The 22,996-nt window shown below is 40.2% G+C and overlaps 1 protein-coding gene across 4 annotated transcripts in view; it reads left to right on the top strand.

Annotated features, from left to right (window-relative positions):
- The window catches only part of Lin52 (lin-52 DREAM MuvB core complex component), an 87,385-nt gene that overhangs the window by 53,711 nt on the left and 10,678 nt on the right, over nucleotides 1-22,996 (top strand). Inside the window, exon 6 of one of the 4 annotated variants that reach the window (XM_036206483.1) lies at nucleotides 9,942-10,018. The exons of 2 other annotated variants lie outside the window; for them this stretch is intronic. In XM_036206483.1, coding sequence (XP_036062376.1) covers nucleotides 9,942-9,979 — 38 coding nt within the window. In that variant the 3' untranslated portion in view covers nucleotides 9,980-10,018. Of the gene's footprint in view, nucleotides 1-9,941; nucleotides 10,019-20,784; nucleotides 20,841-22,996 lie in introns of those variants that run through there. One more of the 4 variants, XM_036206484.1, reaches the window with a different exon arrangement.

Here is a 22,996-nt window from a genome sequence, read left to right on the forward strand (position 1 = left end):
TGGTGTGCACTTACATACAGGCAAGACATTCATACATGTAAATAAAACGAGTTAATTAGGCAACAAATTAAATATTTTTTAAAAACACTTCTGTGGGAACCTGATTATCCAGGTTTGATCTTCAGAATCCTTATGAAGGTGGGAAGAGAGAGAAGTAACTCCACAAAGTTGTGCTATGATCTCCACAGGCATGCCTTGGCATGCATGTGTACACACATCACATATACCAGATGATGAGAATGATGATGATGATGATGATGATAAAATTAAATTTTGTAAAGTTGGGGAGTCACTGAACTCTATCTTCCCCATACACAGACATGCATGTGTACATACATAAGGATTGGGGTCTGTACTGGAGTGTTGTAAATTATGCACACTGCATGGAAGTCTTCCCTTCCCTGGCTAGGCCTTCACTCGCTTAGAAGAGACTTCTCCAGGGAATCTGACCAGCCCAAGGACAGTAGTACTGATGTTAGAAGTTCTCCAACTAAACAGCATAGTCACAGTCTATAAGCCAAATCCTATTCTTAGAGTTTGCAAGTAATGCCTTGGCCAGTTTGTTTGTGTGTCTCTTTATTTGTTTTAGATTACCAATATTTGCGGGAAAAAATTTTTGTTTTTGTTTTTTGAGACAGAGTTTCCCTATGTAACTCTGGCTGTCCTGGAACTTGCTCTGTAGACCAGGCTGTCCTCGAACTCAAAGATCCACCTGCCTCTGCCTCCTGAGTGCTGGCATTAAGACATTTGCCACCACCATCTGGCAAGAAAATTCTTAATTTGAAAACTAAAGAACAAAGGCAACAATAATGACTAAAAACACCTTGGAGAAAATAGAGTATGTTTTTAGGAAAGTACAGTTAAAGTCCGTGAGACATCTGAGGCATAGATTCCATAGTTGAATCAGAAGCAAATAGAAACACAACAGAGAAAAACAAGGAGAATCCCAGAGAAACACACAACTATGCCAGGAAGGAAAAGAAAATACAGCTTATTTTACTGTGTGGCAAGGCTATCGAAGCATTTATAGAATAACATAGATGTTCTACTATATAACAATCCTTTAGGTCAACAGTGGACAGTATATTCAACTGAATATACTTGCATAAGAATGTGATGGAGCTGATAAATTCCTGTCCTAGTTACATGATAGCTACCATAAGACCATAATAATACATGTTGTTCCTGCACTGGGTTTATGCGGCTAGAACAGAGCTGCACGGCCAGTGATGAAAATACAGCGGGTGAGCAGCCAGCTCTTACCAGTTCTGCAAGTAAAAGAGCTGCTGCACAGGCCTGATGGCCTGAGCTCTACCTCTGGGACCCAGATAAGATAGGAGGAGGGAACCGACTTGCACCATGGCACACATGTACCTAAACAATAACGATAGTAGTGATTAATATTCAACATATATATAGCAGAATGATGGAGTACAGAACAGTACTTGATAACTGCAATACATGATTGGGCATGTAGGTGTTTACTACACTAAATTGTTGATGGTTTAAGAGTATGCTTACACACACACACACACACACACACACACACACACACACGTATATGTATATAATATCCTGTAAGGTATGTCATGTTATGCCAGCGGTGCATTTATATATCTTGTGTTTACTTTGTCTCTGATTATATTGTGCTTGGTTTAATTGTATTATTTCATTCATCATGGCCTTAGAGCAGTATAATGCACCATTTAGCCTTGGTATATAGTAGGCTGGAACAGCAATTTTATATACCTATACTCTTAACGTTTACACAAAGACAAAAATCACCCTAGTGAATCATTTCTTTGAATATGTCACTGCCACTAAGTGACACAGGGCTGTAGAACTCTGAGGAGATAGAGTACTTGAATATATAGTGTTGGAATTAAAAGTAGGGGAATAGGTGGAAAACAGCTCAATTATCACTGTCTTTTTGGGGCAAGTCAATAGATAAAGTGTCAAGTTGAAAGAAAAGTACAATAAATAATATAGCCTCCTATTTAGTTATTAAGAGACATAGAGGTAATATAAAATAATACACTGAACAGGGGAGAGTGGTTGCCACTGCAAAGTAACTAATGGGAACTGTGGTTTTGTTTTTTTTTTTTTTCTTTTAAAAATCATTTAGAATTATTTGGCTTTTGAAATATATACACATACAATTTTGTTGTTAAAAATAGGTGAAATTGTGAGGTGTGGTGGTCCCAGCAACAAAGAGGCAGAGGCAGGCAGATCTCTGGGATTTGAAAGCCAGCCTAGTCTACATAGCAAGTTCCAGACCAGTCAGAGCTATATATAGTAAGATACTGTCTCAAAAATAAACAAACAAAAAATAGGTGAAACTGGTAATAGGGGGGTGTGGTGATATTGTGTTCCCCAAAATATTGTACACTCTAATAAACTTATGTGGGGTCAGAGAACAGAACAGCCACAATATTAAACATAGATGTTAGGCAGTGGTAGCACACACCTTTAATCCTAGCATTCCAGAGGCAGAGATCCTCCTAGATCTCTGTGAGTTCAAGGTCTCTGGAAACAGCCAAGCATGGTGACTCACGCCTTTAATTCCAGGAAGTGATGGCAGGAGGCAGAAAAGTATTTAAGGCCTGAGGACAAGAAACTATAGTTGGTTAAACTTTTAGGCTTTTGAGCAACAGTTCAGCTGAGATTCATTTGGATAAGGACTCAGAGGCTTCCAGTCTGAGGAAACAGAATCATCTGAGGAATTGGCGAGGTGAGGTGGCTGTGGCTTGTTCTGCTTCCATGATCTTCCAGCATTCACCCCAATAGCTGGCTCCAGGTTTGTTTTTATTAAGACCTTACATCTACAGGGAGGACAGCGGCTGGGTATTATAACATTTAGATATATAGGCCAAGTAACATTTAATCACAAACTAAATAGAAACTAAAGTAAGCAAAGACCATATAAATGTGCCAAAAATAAAAGAAGGCTACCTCTGTTTGTGAAAAAGGCTAATTAATTACTTTGAATTAAAATGTGGTTGTTATGGGTTTTGGTTTCTGTATTATAAAATCTGTAATCAAATATAACTATAATCCAAAATAAATAATTCACAGTTTCTGGATGAGAAGCAACTATTTCCATCCAGTGATGTGGAAATGAAGCTCAAAATTTAAGCCATTGGCAAGATGTCGGGGACAGATTTGAGTCAGAAATCTTATTCCTTCTGTCTTTCCTGCCTTGATATAAGTGATGTTGTGCCCATATTTAGTGGCATTGTAACTCATTTGGAAAAACAAAATAAAATTACATGATAATTCCCATTAATATGCTATTTTAAATATTGACCCCTGGTTGTTGATGGGTAGCTTTTTTTTTTTTTTCCAGCATGACACTGAATTAAGCATTGGGTCTGGGTGATCTCTCTGGGGAAGGTGCAGTTGATGGATCCGGCCTCAGTCCCAGGCCAGGCGGCTGGTCGGGAGAGCAGGTGTTGCTTGGACGGTACATGCATTCAGCAGTCATAGTGCAAGTCTGGTCAAGGCGTGGATTCCCCAAACCACTCAGGCTAGGCTGGTCCTTTTAATATTATACAAGGGCTCTCTCTCCTGGGGAAGAGGCCAACAGTGGCCTCCCGTGCTTTTCTGTTTTGTTTTTAAGGAAGAAAGAAAAACTAATTATCAACCTGTAACGGATGTCATTCACTGAAATCCCGAAGGATGAAGGCATAGGTGACAAATGTCCCTGAAGAGAGGGTTGAGCTGTCACTTGTCTTTCTAAGGGTCATTGTGTTTGGATAGAGCATTGCATCCTGTTTCTCTCTGTGTGTTTCATCTAAAGAAGTACTTAGTATCTCTAATCATGAAAGACCATGTACAATTTCTAGAAACCGTTTTGGGCTTGAGCAGCATCCTCACTTCGAATGGGGGAAGGGTTGGTTTCATTGCTCTGAAATGTTTAGGGTTTGCCCATTGACTTAGCTGTTGCTAAGATTTCCCCTACTTCCCTTGACTTTTGACTAGACTCCTTATACCCCACTTTTTCTCTCTTGACTAAGGAGATTTGGTCCTTGCTCTGTCTCAGAGGACAGAATTAGTCCAGTGAGAAGTTAGAGAGCAGCTGGGTATTAACTTATGTATTTGCCACACCATTAAAGAATTTGAAGGCCGGGCAGTGGTGGCGTACACCTTTAATCCCAGCACTCGGGAGGCCGAGCCAGGTGGATCTCTTTGAGTTCGAGGCTAGCCTGGTCTACAGATCGAGATATAGGACAGGCACCAAAACTACACAGAGAAACTCTGTCTTGGGGGGAAAAAAAAAAAGAAGAAGAAGAACTTGGAAGCCAGGCGTGGTGGTGAATATCGTAACTCCCGTACTTGGGAGGGTAAGGCAAATGGGTTGCTACAAGTTTAAGGCTAGCAAAACCTATCTCAAAAAGAAAAATTGGGGTTGAGGATTTAGCTCAGTGGTAGAGCGCTTGCCTAGCACAAGGCCCTGGGTTCGGTCCTCAGCTCTGGCCAAAAAAAAAAGAAAGAAAAAGAAAAATTAACCCAGTAGATAGTAGGAAGATACTCAGACAGGCAAGCAAGCCATTCTAAATGTCCAGCAACTAACTGGGCTTCAGAAGGTGCCTCTTCAGTAGGGCGCTCAGGCAGAGAACTGAGCAGCTGGAGGGTCAGATTGGGCAAGGATGGGCTGATGGCAAATACGCTTTTTATTTATAGGAGTCAAAGAGCGCATTCTCTGTGCTTTCAAAGGTCTTCAGAATAAGCTGTCTCTGCTGCACTGCTCCATTTTTACCATGTTTCTGTTTATTTCTGACCTTCTAGTCCTCTGTGGTAAAGTTAGTTGTTAATGGGGGTAGTGATGTTACTAGCGCTTAGCGTGGATTAGTGGTGTTCTGACCAAAAATCAGTGAGTTCTTAAAACGACGTCATTTCGAGTAAAAGGAAGCATTTTGTCTGAAGCTTGAATGACTTAGATGATAGTAAAACTCTCTGGATACAAAGGACTGTTGCTATTAGGATGGAACTGTGAAATCACTGATTTTATAGGCCTTTGAGAGTTTGTTTTTTAAATAATGTTGCTCTGATTGGGTTTTGGTGGTGGTAGTTTGGGCTTTGGGTTTTTTTTTGTGTGTGTATGGGTATTTTGCTTGCTTGTATGTCTGTGTATCATGATCATGCCTAGTGTCCTCAGGCCAGACGAGGGTATCAGATACTCTAGAATGGGTGTTATGTACAGTTGTGAATCACAGTGTGGGTGCTGGGAATCCAACCTGGGGCCTCTGGAAGAGCAGCCAGTGTTCTTAACCACTGAGCCAGCTCTCCAGCCCGAGTTTTTGTTTTTGAGAGAAGAAAATCTTGTTATGCTTTTGAGGCCAGCCTTGAGCTCCTTGGCTCAGTCAACCCCCTGCCTCAACTAGATGTATATAGGCTCTGTCACCACAGCACCTAGAGAAGTTGTGAAATATTTTTATCAGCTGTGCATTCCAAAGGTTGTTATAGGTGGCCTCAGAAATTGTATAGTAGCTTGAAATCTCAACATACTTTTCAAATAGGACTTTTAAGGAACTAGAAAGCTTCTTGCTGCCCTCTTGTGTAGAGTGGGGTCATGCAGCCAACCAACACTGACTAAGTAGGTGGTGTCCATCTAAATTCCACTGAGACTGGTTCTTTCCCCCACTGTTAGTACTTGTATCTTCTAAAGTGCCTCAAGCTTTATTGCTGGGCATTTCTTCTTAAAGGATGCTGAAATAAGTATACCAATTACTTGACCACCTCTTAGAACTTGTTATGCTGTATTTTGCCAACTAACCTTAAAGTGAAAACAATATAAAAATACACTTGGCAAGGTGAATTCTATGGTGTTCTACTTTTTAGAAGTTGGCTTGGAGTTTAAATGCTCCATTCTATCTCGTCTGTATTTCTGGCCACTCATACATACACACACACACACACACACACACACACACACACTAAACATAATAAAAATTAATCCTAAAAATTAAGCACAAAGCCAGGTGGTGGTGGTGGTGGCGGCGGCGGCGGTGGTGGCAGCGGCAGCACACACCTTTAATCCCAGCACTTGGGAGCCAGAGCCAGGTGGATATCTCTGAGTTCGAGGCCAGCCTGGTCTACAGAGCAAGTTCCAGGACAGGCTCCAAAGAGAAACCTTGTCTCAAGAAAAAAAAAAAGAGAGAGAGAAAGGAAGAAAGGAAGGAGGGAGGGAGGGAGGGAGAGAGAGAGAGAGAGAGAGAGAGAGAGAGAGAGAGAGAGAGAGAGAAAGCCTTAAAAACTATCCAAAATGAAGCACAAGAAATAATACTAAAAACAAAATTAATAGAGCCTTATTGAGCAACTCAGGTAGTGCTCTGGAGAAGAGAGGCCCCCCACAGGGCCTGTCTTCTCACCAGGGCATACTTTCACACAGAGCCAGCACCACCCTTACGTGGAGTGGGCCCGTCTCCATCCACAGGGTCCAGCTGCCTCCCCCATGTTCTCTGCCAGCCTGAGGAGTCCAGGGCCAGCCATGGTGAAAGCTCTCCAGTCAGCACTGGCCAGCTGCTCTGGCTGGTGCCGCCCAAAGGTACATCTTCGAGGCTTTAGTCCCATCAAGACCTCAAAGTCCAGTGCCAGCTAAAGCAGTGGAGAAGGTGGAAGAAGCCTCCTGGAGGACATGAACAAACTGCTGCTCAAGAGGAAAGAAGCTGTTTTCCATCTCAAACATGGCGGCTAGTGCCTCCCAACACCAGCCCCTAAGAACTAGATTTCACATTCCAAGAATCTGAATGTAAAACACATCTGTGAAACTCCAACCCTAGGGTGGAGCACTCTTCCTCACACCCTGTCTTTTCCTCAGTTTGTTTGTTTGTTTGTCTATTAATCTATCTATTTATTTATTTGCCTGTTTCTTTTCTGCTTTTTTGTCTTTTAAGGAAAGAGTCTTGCTATTGTTGTTACCCAGCATTGGAGCTTAAAGTTTCTTACCTATGCCAGCATGTGCCACCACACTCAGGTTTCCCTTTCCTTTTAGGCTCTGGTTACTGCAGCTTCTTGTCCAACTGGGCCCTTCTCACTCTGGGACTAGTCTAAAACATGGGGGTGCAGAAGCTCCATGTAGGTGCAGTGTGCATACATGCTGATGACCATCATGTGTTTATGATTTTTCAGTGTTTTCCAAATTACCTTAAGTGAGGATATACTAGGTTTATACTTAATGAAGAATGTTATTTCAAAGGAGAACCCTAAAATTGGAATGAGGTCATTGGGATGGGTCTTCTGCCAGCAACAATATTCTTGACAGTTGAGCCTACTCTGCATTCTCCCCAGTTTTTTAAAAAAATAAAGAACATTGATTAGGGAGCTAGGAAAATGGCTTGAGTTCAAATCCTTGGCACCCACATAAAAAGATCACAAGGCTATGGATTGCTTGTAACCTTAGTGGTGGAGTGGGAGACAAGAGTATCACAGTAGCTTTCTAGCCCCAGCCTTTCTAGCTCCAGGTTCAGTGAGAGACCCTGTCCCAAGGGAATAAGGTGGATAGTGATAGAGCAGGACACCAGAAGTCATCCTCTGGTTTCTGTGTGCTTTACAAGCCTGTGCACATGCACACACATAGAACACACATGCACATTTTTTTTTTTACAAGAAGAAGGAGGAGGAGGAAGAGATGGAAGGAAGGAAAGAAAATAGAGCATTGATTGTTTAGACTTGCAATCAGTTCTTCAGCAAGAAGGAAGCCTAAATAAACAAACTTTGAGGCCAAGCGCAATGTCACATGCCTGTAATCCTAGTTCTCAGGATGCAGAAGTGGGAATTTGAGACTAGCCTAGACTAATGAGACCATGTCTCAAAAAAAGTTAAGGTCAGTGGTGTTTTAATGTATTTCCAAAATTGTACAACTGCCACCACAGTTTTGCAACATTCCCACTATTCCAAAAGAAACCCCATGGTCAATCACAGGCCCTCTTTTTCCCTGGTTCCTTCTACCCTGCCCCACCAGCCCTAAGTAACCACCACTAACCTATTTCCTTTCTCTGGATTTCACTTCCTTTTATTGCCAAATAACACTGATAATACCACATTTCTTTCTTTCTTTCTTTCTTTCTTTCTTTCTTTCTTTCTTTCTTTCTTTCATTCATTCATTCATTCATGAGTTGACAGACATTTGAGTAGTTTCCAAATTTTGGCTAGTGTATTAATGCTACTGTGAACATTTATGTCCAAAATTTTGGTTACACCATCTTTAACCTTCTTTTCATATGAGGTATGATGGTTAGTTTTGATTGTCGGCTTAACATACTCTAGAATCATCTCAGCTTGAGTCAGAGAAATTGTCTACATTACGTTAGCCTATGGGCGTGTCTTTGAGACACTGTCTTGAATGCATTCATTGATGTGGAAAGACCCACCCTGATGGGGGCGCAGCAGCATTTCATTGCTTGGGTATTGGACTGCATGAAAAGAAGAGCGAGATGCTGGGTGTGATGGCATGCACCTTTAATCCCAACACTTGAAAGGCAGAGGCAGGTGGAGTTCTCGGCAGCCTTATCTACAGAGTGAGTTCCAGAACAGCCAAAGCTACACATACACACACAGAGAGACAGACACAGACACACACACACACACACACACACACACACACACACACAGACACATACAAAATGATGAATAGTTTCTGACATGGAGAAATCAATTTCTCTACTAACACAGATGAGGCGAATATACCAGTAGCTCAGGTTGAACTTGAGCAATCTAAAGGTGGCCCTGGGGCTTATCAAAAGCTCTAGCTGCTTTTCTCAAAGACCCAGGTTCAATTCCTAGCACTCACGTGATGGAACACACCTATCTGTAACTCCAGTCCTAGGGGACCCCACACCTTTTGGCTATCATGGAGAACCAGGCATGTGCAGAGTGCACAGACACGTACAGTACAATACATATAGGCAAAACATCTATACATATAGAGTCATGTCTTTTAAGTGAAAGAAAAAAAGAAAGTCACTCGAGCAATGTGATGAATGAAAGGGAACTTTAAGTTTTATTCACATTGCCTTTGGCTGTTAACCTTGGATTGGAATGTTGAGATTTATTAGGAATCGGCTAGATCAGCTATTTACTTGGTAAATAGTCTATTAAATAAACCTTTTAGCAAATTCTGAAAACTTGATCTTGTAGTTTCTGTATTTTCAAAAAAAATAGTTTAGAGGGGAGCTGGCAGGATGGTATGTTTGGTTATAGAAATATTAATTTATTGGAGTCAGCATGAATATAGAGACAAAGTTGATTTTACAGTTTGGCTATTTGGGAGCTGGAGAGATGGCTTTGCCAGTATAGATGCCTCTTGTGCAAGCCTATTGACTTGAGTTAAAAAGTGGAAAGAGAAGCAGGCCCAGGGTGGTGATGGTAGTGGTACACACCTTTAATCCCAGCACCTGGGAGGCAGAGGCAGGCCCATCTCTGAGTTTAAGGACATCCAGGGCTACATAGAGAAACCTTGTCTTGGGGAAAAAAAAAAAATCAAAATTAGAAGTAGAAAACCTACTCTACAAAGTTGACCTCTGACCTCCACATGTGTGCCATGATATGTGTCCCTACACACCAATTGTGTACAAACATACAGTGATAATTGATAAAAGTTTTTTAAGGTGTGGCTATATCACAGAATTTGGTTAAGCACAGTAATATTTTAGCTTTTAAGATAGCATCTCTAGCCTGGATTTTAGGAATCATTTATTTGTTTGTTTTTTTATGGAGCAATCCAAATCAAACCAAATCATAGAAATCATTTATTTTAAAAAAAGAAATCATTTATGTATTTGAAATGATGAAAAGGCGTGCATGTGAGGCAGAGGTCAACTTTAGATGTAGCTCCTCAGGAGCTGTCTATCTTGTTTTTCTCTCACTCAGTGGAGAGCTCTCCATTCAGCTAGACTGGCTGGCCATTGAGCTGGGGACCTACCCTTCTCTCTTTTCCCCAGTGCTGGAATGCAAAGGTCCTAGCATGCCCCACTGTTGACATGGGCGCTGGAGATCAAGTTCAAGTCCTCCTGCTTGGGTAAGCCGGCACGTTACCAGCCTGTTATCTTCCTAGTCCTCTGTCTGTGACTTAATTTCCTAAAGGCCTGGCCTTGTCCACTAGTGTGGTATCCACAGAACCCTGTGCAGCGGGAGACTCCCATTGCATGATGTTCACTTACATTTGACACCAGTGGCCTAGTGGACAGCTGTTTCACAGGAGCTGCTTTCTCCTTGCCTGGGTCGTCCCTGCACTTCTGAAAGGTTCATTTCAAACAGCATTCCGTTTCTAAAGCCTTCCCTGTCCGTCCAATTCAACTCCTTGGCAAGTTCTCTCCATCTCTGCCCTCATATTGTCTTCTGTCTCCTCTTAAAGCCTCCATGCCATTGTTTGACAATTCTCTATTTCCAGGGTATCTTCTGCCAAACTTCTCAAGGTTAAGAATTGTATTAAAGGCTTAATGTTAAGCACATAGATGACAATACAGATGGAGCTTAAATTTGGTAAAACTTCTTACCCTGAGCTGGAAGTGTAGCTCAGCAATAGACAGACCCTTTGCCAAACATATGTGAAGCTCTGGGTTCTATCCCCAGCACTGGGGAAAAATATTCAATGAAAATCTAATTATTGGACTAAATGTTTAACAGTACCCCTTTGTTGCTGTCTGTTCTGAAAGTGTCTCTCTTTTCCCTTCACTGCTTTAGAATAAGAGGTGTATGTTTTTATGGTAGCTAGGAGTGTAGTTCAGTTGGCATTTACCTGGTATGATTGAAGCCCTGGGTCCCATCCGCAGCACCACATGAACTAGGATGGTAGTGCATGCCAGCAATCCCGGAAGGGAGCTGGAGAAACAAATGTCAAAAGTCCTCCTGGGCTCTGTAGAGCAGTATGAGGCCAGTCCAAGATATGGGAGACTGTCTCAAAAAGAAATGTGACTATGATCATAGTGCTGATAGAGTAAAACCTTGCTTCTATTAGTAATGAACTTGAGCTACAGGGAACCGAAATATAAAATGAAAAATATTGGGCAATATGGGTTAGTGGTTGTAACTTGCATTAGAATTACCTCCAGGGCTTAAAATATGGATTCCTGGGCTCAGTCTCAATCTAAAGTTTCCCATTTAGGTTCTGAAGGAAGGCTTAAGAATTTAAGTCTTTTCTTTTAACTTTTAAAGTTTTTTTTTTTTTTACTTAATTAATTTATGTAATTCTGCTTGTATTATGCTTGCACGCCAGAAGAAGGCACCAGATCTCATTACAGATGGTTGTGAGCCACCATGTAGTTGCTGGGAATTGAACTCAGGACCTCTGGAAGATGGCCTTTAAGCTATCTCTCCAGCCCCCGAATTTATATGCCTTAACAAGTTTTCAGGTAGTACTGATGTATTGGCCCAGGAACAACATTTTGAGAACCACTTATGTAACTTAAAAATGCTAACCTACCCATATACTCCATGTGTAGTTAGGTTTCTATTACTGTGATAAAACACCATAACCAAAAGCAAACTTGAGGAATAAAGGGTTTATTTTATCTTTCAATTTTCAAGTCATACTCTCTTTCACTGAGGGAATTCAGGGCAGGCACTCTTAAGGCTGGAATTCCTGGAAGCTAGAACTCATGGAGAGTCCATTGAAGAGTACAGCTTCCTGGCTTGCTCCCAGTGGCTTGTTCCTACAGAACCCAGGACCACCAGCTCACAGTAAGTTGGGCCCTCCCACATCAATCATGAAAATGTGCCACAGGCTTGCCCACCAGTCAGCCTGGTGGGGGCATTTTCTCAATTGACCTTCCTTCTTTGAAAATGACTAGCTGGAATCAAAACACACAGTCTACTGAAATAAGATGATTTCTTGACTTTCCCACCAATCCCTCCTCAAGGCCTTGGGGGAAGGCTATTCATATTCACTAAACTCTCCACAGGTATTGTGTTTGTACAGAGCACCAACTCCTGAGAACATGTCAGTACCCAAAGGAGCAGGGAGACATTTTCTTTCTTTTCTTTCTTTCTTTTTTTTCTTTCTTTTTTTTTTTTTCCAGAGACAGGGTTTCTCTGTGTAGCTTTGCGCTTTTCCTGGAACTCACTCTGTAGACCAGGCTGGCGTTGAACTCACAGAGATCCGCCTGGCTCTGCCTCCCCAGTGCTGGGATTAAAGGTGTGTGCCACCACCACCCGGCAGGAAGACACTTTCTAAGGAAGACTGTTAGTTTCTTTTAGCATCTAAGTCTGCAGTCATACACATATAATGAACATGAAGTAAGAGCTTGTTAACTAGACAATTAAAATAGTTTTTGATTTTGAGGCCAGTGGTCTAGCTAGCATCTATAAAATTCTTCTTTTTACTCTCACTTGTATATTAATTTGAATGTTAATAAAATGGAAGTTTAAATTTAATTAAAAATTACATAATAAATGCCTGCATAAAATCTGATTAACAACATTTCCCTTATATTCTCTTTTGCCATATTGATTATCCACAAGCAACTTTTAAGATTCTAAATTAAAAAAAAGAAACAAAATCCAAATTGCTGATCTGTACTGTCATGAGAATATTTCTCTCTCACTACACAGCATCTTTTAGCTAGGTGCAGGCTAAGCTCTGGAGCTGAGTGATGCACTGTTTACATGGTTTAATTTTTTCTGGCTAAAGATTTTTTGTGTTCTTATTATTTCAAACCATAATTTATTAATATTCCAAATAAGGTTACTTAGAAATATCAAAACAGAATATTCTGGGGAAAAACATAGGTTTAACTAGCTCTTATTTCTAATCACAAGGAAGATAATCTTATCTGATTGTAATTCAGCTTTAAGTGAAATTCATAAATACTGAAGATGAAAGTATTATGGCTTTATACTGCAACATAATTTTCTCTATGCTACATAATTTTATAAAGAAAAGTTTTTAAATTAAAGCTAGGTAGCCACTGTACATTTTGCATATTTTCAAATTCAATTAACTCAAAATCTCTTTCATCAGTGAATTTATTTTCCAGTCAGTTTGGACAAACGGAACATACATATGTAAGTAACAAGTAATCTGTTTTAAATTGAACAAAGCAGGGGGTTGGAGAGATGGCTCCTCAGTTAAAGAGCACTTGTTGCTCTTGCAAGGGACCTGAGGTTTGTTCCCAGCACCCACATGGTGCATCTAACAACTGTCTGTAATCCAGTTCCAGGGGATCCAATGCCCTCTTCTGGCCTCTATGGGCACCTGCACTCAGGTAGTGCACATATGTTCTGGTTAGTTTTTTGCCAACTTGACATGAGCTCAAGTAATTTAAGAAAAGGGGACCTCAGTTGAGAAAATGCCCCCACTAGATTGGCCTGTCAGCAAGCCTGGGGTGCATTTTATAGATTAATGATTGATGTCAAAGGCCTGGCCTGCTGGGAGCATTGATGCCCCTGGGCAGATGGTCCTGGGTAGTGGTGGTGCACACCTTTAATCCCAACACTCAGGAAGGCAGAAGCAGGCAGATCTCTGTTAGTTTGAGACCAGCCTGGTCTACAGAGTGAGTTCTAGGACAGCCCAGGCTACACAGAGAAACCCCATCTTGAAAAAGTAAGGGGAAAGAGAGGTGGAGGGAGAGAGAGAACAGGTTGAACAAGCCATGAGGAGCAAGCCAATAAGCAGCACTCCTCCATGGTTTCTGCTTCAGTTCCTGCCTCCACATTCCCTGCTTGAGTTCCTGCCCTGACTCCCCTCAGTGATGGACCATGATGGGTAGCTGTAAGCTGGAATAAGCCCTCTCCTTCCCAAGTTGCTTTTGGTCGTGGTGTTTTTATCACAGCAATAGAAGCCCTAGCACAACATACATATACACTCCTGGCATGCACCTACACATATAAAGTAAAATAAATAAATCTTTCTTTGTTGGATAAATCTATGAAGTAAAAGTATGGCCGAAGTAAAGTAGCATTAGTGAGGTCATCATCATTCATGTATGTAGCTGTTGGCAGTGTGAGGATGAAGTTGTTGAACTACAGTTTGGCTAGTGGAAGGTTAAGTTAAGCTAGTCTCTTTGTTTTGTATCTTGCTAGTCTTCTCTGCTGTAGCCTCTTCTGAGAGAGTCAATAATCTCTTCCCCCTCCCAAGAATCTTGTAGGGACATGTTGACCTGTAGAATTCTCTTATAGCCATGTTATGGACAGAGTGAAATATTAAGCTATTTATCTGTGTGATTTCATAAGTAATTAAGAGAGAAGTGGGCTGCAAAGTAGCATATCCTCATTACTAGACCTAGCCTGTGTTCAATGTGTATTTAAAAATAAATAATCTGCTTTTGACCATTGACCATATCTAATTTGCTTCTCATCCAAAGGTTTTAACAATGAAAATAAATATTCCTGACATGAAAAATGACCCCCTTTCTAACATTCTTCCTGTCTAGCCATTTCCAAGCTCTCTGCAGAATTAATTCTCCCCATCACTTTCCTTGTCTGCTCTTCTCTGAGAACTCATCATGGCGTTTCTAGAATTATAGTGTGATTTGAATTACACGGTGATATGTAGTGATTAGTGTTTAGTGAAGTTTTCTTTAAAGCATGTACTAACTAAAGTGAGTGCTATAATGAACCCCACACTCATCCCCATATATCCCATAATGGTCAACCTTCAGCTGTTGTTAGATCTGCACCCACTTATATCACACTTTATGCTGTGCTTATGTTCACTGAAACTACTAAAAGCAAATCCTAGCTTTCATGCCCTTTCCTCTCGTATGCTTTTGTATTCATTTCTAACATTTTAAATGACATAGTTATTACATTGAACAAAATAATATAGCTCCTTAGCAATGTCTTCTGTAGTCCCTGTCCAGCTCAGAATTGTGTCATCGTTGTTGTTTTTCACAATTGCTTTGTTTGAATTAGTGTCCAAATAGTATGTTTTGTTGACATAAGTCTAATCTATTTTAATCTTCCCTATAATTACACACACACACACAAACACACACACACACACACACACACACACACACCTATCTCAAGCACATGATGTGTATTGTGTATTTGTTCCAGTTTGAGAGAAAATTAATGTGTTTGTGTGTTATCAACCTTATCTTTTTCAAAAATCAACTGTTATTCTTTTTATTCCACTATATGAACATTTATTTTGCTTCCCTGAAATTCAGTCCAAAAAGACTGCAGAGAGAATAGAGGTTTTTTTTCATCTTTTTGTCAGTTGTCAGAATAATGAATCAAAATGACCAGTGGATTATTTTTAACATCATAGATGTCTGTATTCATATCTTTTATTTGTTGTTACATTTGTTCATTGGAGAAGGAGGCGTGTGTGTGGAGATCAGAGACACTTGTAGAAGTTGTTTCTCACCTACTGCTCTGTGGGCTGCAGGGCTGAGTTTGCTCAGGTGGTCCAGTTTGGTGACAGACTGTGTTATTGCTGAGCCATTTTGGCTGGACCTCAATATGTTTTGGTGTGTTGTGACCATTGCTCTTTTTTGACTCTAAAATTATCCCGCCTTTAGTGGATGCCTCTTTGTGTTGGCCCCCAAATCTTTGACATGTCTGTACTAGTATTTGATAGCTTCCTTGCTTTCAGCCATGCCATTTACTTCTCCAGCCTTGAAATTTCTTCTGTTTCTCCAAGGAGTCTTGCTTCCTTTCGGTAGACAGGGAAACACTAATCATGTTCTTTGGTACAGCTCAGTCGTTCTTTCCGGGCGTTCTTCATGAACAGTGTTGGAGACTGCTTAGAGTCTGAGTGTAGTTTGGTGTGATCTAGTTTGGGTTTTTGTTGTTTTGTTTTGAGGCAAGTTCTTATTGTGTAACTTAAGCAGCCTGGGATTCTTGTGTGTGTGCGTGGTGTATGCATGTGATCTGTGTAGATCTGTGTGCATTCATGCATGCATGCAGACATCAGATGTCCTGCTCTATCTGCCTTATTCCTGTGAGACAGGATCGAGCCTAGTGACCAGCAAACCCCTCAAATCCTCTGATGCCAACCACACCACAGTACTAGAAATAATAGTACATCCAGTCGTGCCCAACTTTTTATATAGGTGCTAAGGATTTGAACTTGGGTCCTAGTGTTCCACAACAAGCACTGTGACCTGCTGGGCTCTCTGTCCAGCTCCACAGCCCCTGCACCTACTGCCTTAGTTCCCAAGTTACTAGAATTACTGATGTATGCCACCATCTAACCTTTACATTTTCATTACATTATTTATTTATGTGTGTGTGTACACGTAGGCATGCCACAGTGGACATGTGAAGGTCAGAGAATAACTTGTGAGAATCAGTTCTTTCCTTGTACCATGTGGGTTCGACCTGAGGTTTGAACATGTCGTTAGGCATGGAGCCAAGTTCCTTTTTTTTTTTTTTAAAGATTTTTTTATTTTTTTTATTATGCATACAGTTAGTATTCTGTCTGCCTGCAGGCCAGAAGAGGGCATCAGATCTCATTACAGATGGTTGTGAGCCACCATGTGGTTGCTGGGAATTAAACTCAGGACCCCTGGAAGAACAGCCAGTGCTCTTAACCTCTGAGCCATCTCTCCAGTCCCTCCCCAGTTTCTTCTTTATCCACTGAGCCATCTCTTTTGAAAAGAAGAGGAGAACATTAAATGTTCCTATCAGTAACATGTCCAGTCAAATTGAAGTTTTACCTAGTGTGTCTTATTTTATAATTGTCTCTTTTGTGGGAAAGTCTTGGTTCCTAATAGTTAACATAATCATTTGCTTTCACTTGCAGTGAAAAGTAGCTCCAAAAGCACTAATTATTTATAACAAAAAGACCGCTGCATGTAGTTTAAGTTGCCTGTACTGTTAGGATATGTGCTTCCAAGGAAATGTATGACTGCACGTATAATTTTAGTATGCCTTTTAAATTTTACTTTGTACTATGTAGTTATACCATACTTTATAGATTTAGCATTCCATTTATGTCAAATCTTAAAGATTGTTTCTTTCTGTTTAATGGATTTGGTTTTTAAAATAGTAAATATTTACATATCTCAGAGTAAAAATTAGAGAAAAGGTATATTTGTCTACCTTTTCCCTCTCGATAATCCCTCCCCTAGTAGCTAGCTGTCTTTATCAGCAAAGCTGATACAAGACTTTATGCTTGCAATGTTTTGTTTTGACAGTATAATTAATACATATTTTATTTAAATACCATCTTCCTAAATTTCCTTGTAACAAGGCCAGGTATGGTGACATGAAGGTAACATTTCATTACATGCTGTACCTTGCTGTTATTATTTAACAGTGTGTTCTAGAGTTCTCTCTCTAATGGTAAGAGGGTATTTTCCTCATTCCTTTGTACAGTTGAACAGTATGTTCCACAACATGGTGTGTTATAGTTTACTCAACCAGTCCATTTCCTGTTGATGGGTACTTGGGTTGTTTCTTTTTCTTTTTCCTTTTTTTCCCCTGGTTTTTCAAAACAGGGTTTCTTTGTGTAGCTTTTTGCCTTTCCTGGAACTCACTCTGTAGTCCAGGCTGGCCTTGAACTCACAGAGATCCGCCTGCCTTTGCCTCCTGAATGCTAAGATTAAAGGCATGCGTTACCAACACCCCGGCAGGTTGTTTCTTATCTTCATTAAAATTACTGAAGTGAATAGACATACAAATACTCTATAGTAGAATCCTGGCTCAAGGGCAAATTGTGTAAGTAATTTTAGAAGTGCAGATTTTTTTATGTGCAATTTTTTTTTTTTTTTTTTTTTTTTTTTTTTTTTTTTTTTTTTTTTTTTTTTTTTTGCCAGAGCTGAGGACCGAACCCAGGGCCTTGTGCTTCCCAGGCAAGCACTCTACTACTGAGCTAAATCCTCAACCCCGCAAAATTTTTTATGCACAGAGTTTAATTATAAATTTAAGCTGAAACCAGGTGGTACTCCCCTACAATTCCAGTACTTAAAGATAGAATCAGGAAAATCAGGAGTTCAAGGTCCTCTTCAGTTATATGATGACGTCAAAGCCTCTGAGCTACATGACACTGTCTCAAAGAAAATAAAAATTATTGAAAAAGGAGGGTTGGAGAGATGGCTCAGAGATTAAGAACACTGGCTACTCTTCGAGAGGACCAAGGTTTGATTCCTAGCACCCACTTGGCAGCTCATATCTGTAACTCCAGTGCCAGGAGATCCAATGCCCCCTTCTGACTTCTGTGGACACCAGGTGGTGCAGAGACATTCCATGCAGGCAAAACAGTCATTCACATTAAATAATTAATAATGATAATAGTAAGAATAATAATGATAATTGAGAAGGATGTACAATTCACAAGTAAATGTTGACCAGCTACTGTATGTCCTATATTATACTCTTTTGTTTTGTTTTCTTTTGTTATTTTGAGACAGGGTGTGGTGACATTGTGTTCCCCAAAATATTGTGCACCTTAATAAACTTATCTGGGGTCAGAGAACAAAACAGCCACTAGATACAAAGGCCAGAAAATGGTGGCACACACACCTTTAATCCTAGCATTCCAGAGGCGGAGATCCTCTGGATTTCTGTGAGTTCAAAGCCAGGCATGGTGACTCACTCCTTTAATCCTAGGAAGTGATGGCAGAAAGCAGAAAGGTATATAAGGTGTGTGAACCAGGAACTAGGGCTGTTTAAGCTTTTAGGCTTTGAGCAACACAGTTCAGCTGAGATCCATTTGGATGAGGACTCAGAGGCTTCTAGCCTGAGGAAACAGAATCAGCTGAGGAATTGGCAAGGTGAGGTGGCTGTGGCTTGTTCTGCTTCTCTGATCTTCCAGCATTCACCCCAATAGCTGGCCTCAGGTTTGATTTTATTAATAAGAACTTTTAAGATTCGTGTTACAGCAGGGTTTGTCTATATAGCTCTAACTGTCTTAGAACTGTGTAGACAGACTGGTGCCTTGAACTCACAGAGATCCTCCTGCTTTTGTTTCTGAGTGCTGTGATTAGAGGTGTGGGATACCATGCCTATCTGGTATTTTATTAGTTGCTGCAAGAGGTTCTGCAGAACTTGATGAAACAAGAAAGATAACGTTAATTTCAGATTTTGTAGTGTTGTGAAAGAAGTAAGTAGGTTGAGATGGAAATGAGTATATTGAAAAGGTCTTGCTTTAGTTAGGCCTGTCAAGGAAACCACTCTGGTGGAGGACATTTGGGCTAAGACATAAAGGATAAAAATGATGGCTGCTACCTTCCATGTATTGACTTGCCAAACAGTATTTTTTTTTTCTTTTTCTTTTTCTTTTTTCTTTTTTCTTTTTTTTTTTTTTTTAGACAGGATCTTGCCATGTATATCTGGATAGCCTAGTACTCACTATGTATCCCAGGCTTGCCTCAAACTCTTGACAGTCTCTGGCTTTAACTTTCTGAGTATTGAAATTACAAACTGGGATTGCCGTACATCCAGCTTCCTTCTTTTTAAAAACCTCTTGTTTACGCTTACAAAATCATAGTTTACAGTTTACAGACAAGAAAACTGATGCTCAGGAATAGCTTATTTGCTTGTAGTCATTTGGTTGAGATGGGGTTTTATATAACGAAACTGGCCTGGAACTCACTATGTAGATAAGGATGGCCTTGAACTCATGGTTTTCTTGCCTTCACCTGTTGAATGCTAGAATTACTGTTGTAAGCCACCATAGCTGGCTGCTTGTAGCCTTTAAGTTTTGAGATCAGGAGGCTAAGACAGGATGATTGTAATGAGTTCAAGGCCATTTTGGCTACAATGTAAGAGCCTGTCTCAAAACAGCAATAATAAAAATAAACCTATTTCTATAATAAATCTAAATATGTAGCTATCTAATTCCAAAGCGAGAAGAAATAAACCATTTTCAATATATTACATCGTCTGTCTAAACCAAGAAAGAGACCAGATAATATTGAGTTAATAGAGTAAAAATAAATTCCTAACCACAGTAATTTTTGATAGCTTCCCTTTCCTTTTGAGTTAAAAAACAAAACATATTTTTACTCTATTAACTGGCAGAAGTATTTGTTTGGATTTTTTATTAAAGTACTGTTCAAAGTTGTAACTGATTATCACTTCAAATGTATGTGCTTAGTTTGTTCCTAACACTTACGTAGGAAAGTAGACAGGGACTGTGGAGATGCCTCAGTCAGGAAAAGCACTTCCTGATCTTGCGGAGGACCTGGGTTTAGTTCCTAGCAACCACCTGTCACTCCAATTCCAAGGGATCCAACATCATCTAACCTCTGAGGGCACCAGGCATACATGATGGACATGCACACAAGCAGGAAAAACATGCATATACATAAGAAGAAAATAGAGAAATAGGGCTGGAGAGATGGCTCAGTGGTTAAGAGCACTGACTGCTCTTCCAGAGGTCCTAAGTTCAATTCCCAGGAACCACATGGTGGCTCACAACCATCCGTAATGAGATCTGGTGCTCTCTTCTGGCCTGCAGTCATACATGCTGTATACATAATCAATAAATAAATCTTTAAAAAAATAAAAAATAAAAAAGATTTAAAAAAGGAAAATAGAGAAATATACCTATTTTCCAAGCTACATAAGGCGATTTCAGTACCCATTTTCATTTTTCGCAGGGAGCTCTGCCTTTAAAATGCCCTAACCACAGATATTCTCCATCTTTTTAAAATTATATACCAAGTATGAACTTACTCTAGTTCATAAATATTTTTTAATTCTGTGTGCAAGGTGCTTTACAAGTGTCTGTTCGGTTAGCTTAAGTAAATGGAGTGACGAAAACATTGTACAGGGCTCTGTAGATACTATAAAGTTAGCCTTGGGGAACAACATTGCTTTAATGTGTGTGTTTTGTTACTGGTCTATTGTCTTGCACCAGCACTTATTGAACACATGTCTGTCTGTCTGTAGTTTACAGATGAAAGAGCTGAGGCAAAGAGAAGCTACATGATTTATCTGCAAACACCATCTAGTAAGTTCTAGATTTAGAATCAGGTTTTTTTGTTTCTTTGTTTTTTGTTTGTTTTTTAACTTTCCTTTTTTATTTCTTCTTTGTGTCTTTCACATCATACAATGCATCTCCATTCCATTCATTTCTCTATCCCTTCATATCTGCCCTCTGCCCTTGCAGCCACTCCCCCCCAAAATAAAATAAAATTAAATTAAGAGAAAAGAAAAAGAGAGAAAAAAAAGAAGGAAAAAATCAATCTCCGTCATGGGAGCTGTAGTGTGACATAGTGAGTCACATAGTAAACACTTCTGTCCATACATCTTTACTTGCAAGTGTTCACTGCAGAGTCACTGGTCTGGTTTGAGGACTCTGGTTTCTGCTACACTATCAATATTGTGCTCTCACTGGGACTCCTCTTGGAGATCCTGCTGTTGCCCTGTGTGGTGGAGGTCTTGCAGCTTTGGGTCTGCAGGACTGGCCCCTTTACATGCTCCAGCAGATCACCAATAAGGTAGATGTTGGGGTGGACCAACACATAACCCTGGTAGAACCAGGTTTTAACTCCTGTGCAATCAAAGGCTTTCTGTCACACGTGTTAAAAGCTCCTACTGGGCAATAGAAAAGTTTATAGGGAAATAGTATTATATTCTTCCCTGCTAGTGTTTTAAATAAACTCCATAATATTGTCCAATGAACCATATGTAAGATTCTTAGACATCTATTTTCTTTGGCATCTTAAACTAGAACTAGCGTCAGTTAAAATTCAGGTAATAAATTTATAAACAATGCCACTTTTTTAATAATGTTTTTATTTTATGTACATTGGTATTTTGCCTACATGTAGGTCTGTGTGAGCGTGTCTGATCCCCTGGAACCTTAATTATCGACAGTTGTGAACTGCCATGTGGGCACTGGGAAGAGCTGCCAGTGCTCTTAACCTCTGAGTCATCTCTCCAGCCCTCAAGGCCACGTCGAACAAAATTGTTAAAACAAAATTATATTTTCTGTGTAAAGAATTCCCAGTAGCTCTGGGAATCCTTGTGGTGTGAAGAAGACAGCATCTTACCTCTCTACAGGTCATGTACATAGTGTTCCTGTGGAGAGAAGCAGTGGTGTGGCTAATCCCTGCTCACAGTCCCACACACTTGATGTATCTGGGGCCTTGGAGCTTGCTGGATTTTGTGATTTCATGAGCAGATTCTTATTTTAAAGTTACATTTTTCTTTGCATTCGCTATCAAATCTGTATTCTTAGGTTGTAGGGTTCCATCAAAATAAATAAATAATCTCAGCCCCTCCTTCCCCCACCCCCCATGCTCATTTTGTATAATATGGTAATGATATCACCGTAGCTGTAATTACGGGTCATCTTCATTTCTTTCATCTCTGCCTGTTCTGATGGCTTCATTCCTTTGACGGAAAAGATTTGGCTCTGGGCACTATGATTATTTTGTTAAGCGTTATTCGAATAGACAGGAGTGAGAGAAATTAATCAATCCAAATGCAATTAGCATCATGTTTAACCCAGTGATGGACGTCTCAAGGTGAAACAGCCAGGGGAGTTTCAGACATTATTATTCAATCTAGTGGTTCTTATCTAAATTATAATCAAGAGAGGTTCTATTGGCTTCTCAGGGTGAAGATGTAACTCTTTCCCTGCCCTGGGGGTCAAGAAGGCTAGTCCTCCTTTCTCCTCAGACTAAACATCACTTGGTAGTGGCATGGACCAGGAGGGAAGTTGTCAGAATATCCCAGTTGAGGGGAGTGATCTGTACTGTGAGCTTGGCCTGTTTACCCTGAGAGTAGACTGTGACATGAGTGAGTTACTCTGACTTGGGGTAGAATGCTTTGTGTACTGATCAGGCACTTTGACCAGTAGTTCTGTCTTAACCTTGGACGTTGGGTTATTACTGTTGGCACTTTATGAGTGAGGATGTTGGCCTTGTGAAGACGTGGGTTGTCGTGTTTTACCAGGAGCTATTACTATGTAAAGCCCTGATGCATGAGTATTTTGCACAAATGTATGAGTATTTAATTAAAGTTCTAACCCCCAGACTATTAAGTCATTACTTTGGTTTTCTGTTTTTTGTTGTTTTGTTTTGTTTTGGAGTTGTATTTTTTTCCCACTTAAATTTTTTTAACATAAAAACAGAGTTATTTGAAACTGGAAAAT

The sequence above is a fragment of the Onychomys torridus genome, chromosome 14 (assembly GCF_903995425.1).
Source record: "Onychomys torridus chromosome 14, mOncTor1.1, whole genome shotgun sequence".
Classification (NCBI taxonomy): Eukaryota; Metazoa; Chordata; class Mammalia; order Rodentia; family Cricetidae; genus Onychomys; species Onychomys torridus.